At 42.6% G+C, this 3,108-nt stretch overlaps 1 protein-coding gene across 1 annotated transcript; it reads right to left on the bottom strand.

Moving 5' to 3' along the window:
* Positions 1 to 1,330: 1,330 nt before the first annotated feature.
* Positions 1,331 to 2,746, bottom strand: LOC139117664 (beta-1,4 N-acetylgalactosaminyltransferase 1-like). Its single transcript, XM_070680905.1, has one exon. It carries the CDS (start codon positions 2,744 to 2,746, stop codon positions 1,331 to 1,333), a length of 1,416 nt encoding a protein of 471 aa, XP_070537006.1.
* Positions 2,747 to 3,108: the final 362 nt, after the last annotated feature.

The raw sequence follows: 3,108 nt of genomic DNA, 5'->3' as shown, positions 1-3,108 counted from the left end.
TGTCGTCGATAAGATTAATCCAATCTTTTTTGCAAATCTTGAGATAAGGATTATGTCCAAAGATAGGAGCAGGATTTTTGCCAAATCTTAAATCAAGCGTACTTGGGATTAAGCTCAGCGAAGCTTGGCATTTTAACCTTCACCTGAGGGCAAACAACGAAGCTTTACGTATGCACACACGCAGTTTGGTCGACATCGCGTTGTATTCGGGTGATGTGTCCAAAATGCAGACACATTATGTGTAATAACCCCCTTTATCATACATGCATACATTGGTTATGATCATTTCCTTGGCGACATTCCGATATTTGATACGAAATCGACAGAAATAGGTCCTTGCTTATTCGCGCTGTACTCATATAGAAAGATGGTTGCGAAGGAGTGATGGCAACCGTTTCACTTGTTGATATTATTCCGCTTTTGGGCCATTCCACTTCACTGGGTGGTTGTGGTAAAATTTCAGATTAAACAGTTTTAATTATTAAGATGTCAATCCGGGTTTCCATAATTTGAAGGACGTTTATACGTAAAGTACCGCGTTAAATGAGAAACATTGGTTGGAGTGTGTAGAGTGAGTAATTTTCCTACACTGAAAAATACTCACAGCCCTTCATGAAATACTACCACTGAGGGGAGACGATGTTGACAACTGATGATACATGTATGCTGTCGTCTGCAAGGGCATGTTTTCGACCTCGGTTGAAGACTCCCCTATATGATACACAGAGGCTGCCGCTGTACTGTTATAAAGCGGGACCGTCTGACATGGTGAAACGGGAACTCTATTTCTTAGAAGCCGATAGCTGTCAAAAAGTATGTTGGTACATACTTAATACGAATACCATGTGTCACATGATACTGCGATACCGCAAATTACAACAATGAAAAAAACCTGCACGATAGAAAATTCTGCCAATGATGTCTCTTGGTTTTGCGTTTGAAAATTCGATTATTTTCCATATCTGCTATAGAAACAAATGTTAACAGAATGAGACGTGAATATTGTATGGCAACAAAATCAACTTCGATTCAATGATCATAGGACAACATAATAATATGAAAACTTTAATTTCTTGAACATTGAGTGACCTCATTTGAGCGATAGCGTGACACTGGTGTACTGGGTAGTGACAACGCTGGTACCACCATCACAAATCCAGACATAGCCGGCAGTAGCTTTAATTTTGAGCTGCACTGTTTAACCAGAAATATGCTGATAAAAAGAGGCGGCTGGGAAATTTAAAATGTCACGCACCAAATGCGCCTTTCTCCCCCACCATGTTCGAAGATTTTAATTGCTGTCTCCCTGTAGTAGTTTTTGCTATTTGGTTCACAACGTAAAGCATTTAAGATTCATATTCAAGAGTTCATGCTCCACCATTTCATCGACAGGAGCTTGATCCCTAAATTTAAGGTACTTTTTGTTTGTGATTCTCGCATGTAAGATATTGACGTCGCTACAACTAGCCAGTCGAATTTTTCCCAGTCTGTTGACAAAGTACTCGGTATGTCCAATTCGTTCATATTCTGGATCGAACACTCCTCGACGGAAAGCTTCAGTTCGTGCCATGAAGAACATCGTTGTAGCGTCCACCACGTAGCATTGGGGATACTCTTTCAGTTGGTGATAGTGGGTGTCGCTACGCCGAACAAAACAGTCGCCGCCATCGTCGCCTTTATACCAGCTTATAGTTCGACAGCCGTAGCACTTTTCTCGAGATACGCCAACCCTGTTACCGAATGTGCCCCCAATCACGTCTAACATAACATTTGGGTTTTCAAACTTTTCAATGAATAGCTCCAGTTTGGTACCATCGGTAAACATAAAATCGTCGTCAACCCACAGGAAATATTTTGTGCGAACTTGGCTGAGAGCCAAATTCCTCCCCGCCGAGGCACCTTCCGCAAAGGGCATGATGTACTGCTTAACGTTCCCGCCATGGATTTTCTGTGGACGTTCTGAGTCGTCAGCGACAATTATTGTCATCCCTGGATAGTATTTATTGATGCTTTCAACGAGACTGGTAATGGCTTGATAACGTTCAAATGTTTTAGTTATCACTGTGACTTTCTTAGTGATGTCGTCATCAGGGCCGACATCAAACAGAAAAGGCACAGTGGTTCGTCGAATATGAATATGGATCTGAACAGTGAAATTGTTGAATTGAAAGTTGACTATGTCTCTGTCGTTTATATCGTATACAGTGCTGTTATAATAGAGACTTTCCAAAATTGAGCCTAGCACAGAGATGTTTGGCTCACCTCGTATCTGAAGCACACTTGTTCTATTTCCAACGACTTCCAAACCATTTGTAGAAGCCGAGTGGTTTAAGTACAACACTCCCAAAAGCTTCGTCGACTGAAGGCGAATCAAGAACGTGTCGTTTTCCATGAAGCGTGTTGCCACTACTGGGTGTATTGCTACTCCGACTAATCGCACGCTGTGAAGCGGTTCAACAGTGATTCCACTGCCGATGTATTGAATCGGTGATAACGCATTGCAGATCGACAGCGGTTCCGACTCGGCTTGATGATGCCTCTGCCATTCTTCGGCTTGCCTCAGACGCCGCTCATTTGAGATCTTGTCCAAAGGTCCATACTTACTGCCTTTGTGCTTTACACACGAACATGAACCATGGTTTCTGTCGACCTTAAACGGTAAAATGTTGTCCCCAGGAGCCGGATCTCCGTTAAACACTACAACGTCAACAATATGTCCCATGCCAGGCGTGAGGTCTCTTCTCATATTCATAAAATACAGAGTTGACAAAGCACCGAACACAAAGACAAGAGGATAAACCGTGAGCACCCGACGATGAGAAATTACACGCCCTTTCATTGACATGATGGTGCCGTGCTCAAGATGAAGCAAACGAAGGTGGCCCTAAATGACGGTGCCAGCGCAGAAACCTGCGCAGTTTACGAGAATCAGAGTTCACTTCCTTCTATGGGATAACTTACAAAACTGAAAACAAACCTGGAAAAGCCTGGAAAAGAAGATATCTAGGTCATCTCATCATGTGATGTATTGCATGAAGACCCCTTAGGTACACAATTACGGTCCAAAAGAAACCACCTAGGGTAATCCAATATCGTAGGTGAAATGTC

Source organism: Ptychodera flava, chromosome 18 (genome assembly GCF_041260155.1).
Source record: "Ptychodera flava strain L36383 chromosome 18, AS_Pfla_20210202, whole genome shotgun sequence".
Taxonomy (NCBI): domain Eukaryota; kingdom Metazoa; phylum Hemichordata; class Enteropneusta; family Ptychoderidae; genus Ptychodera; species Ptychodera flava.
This window is presented reverse-complemented; position numbering and strand designations above follow the sequence as displayed.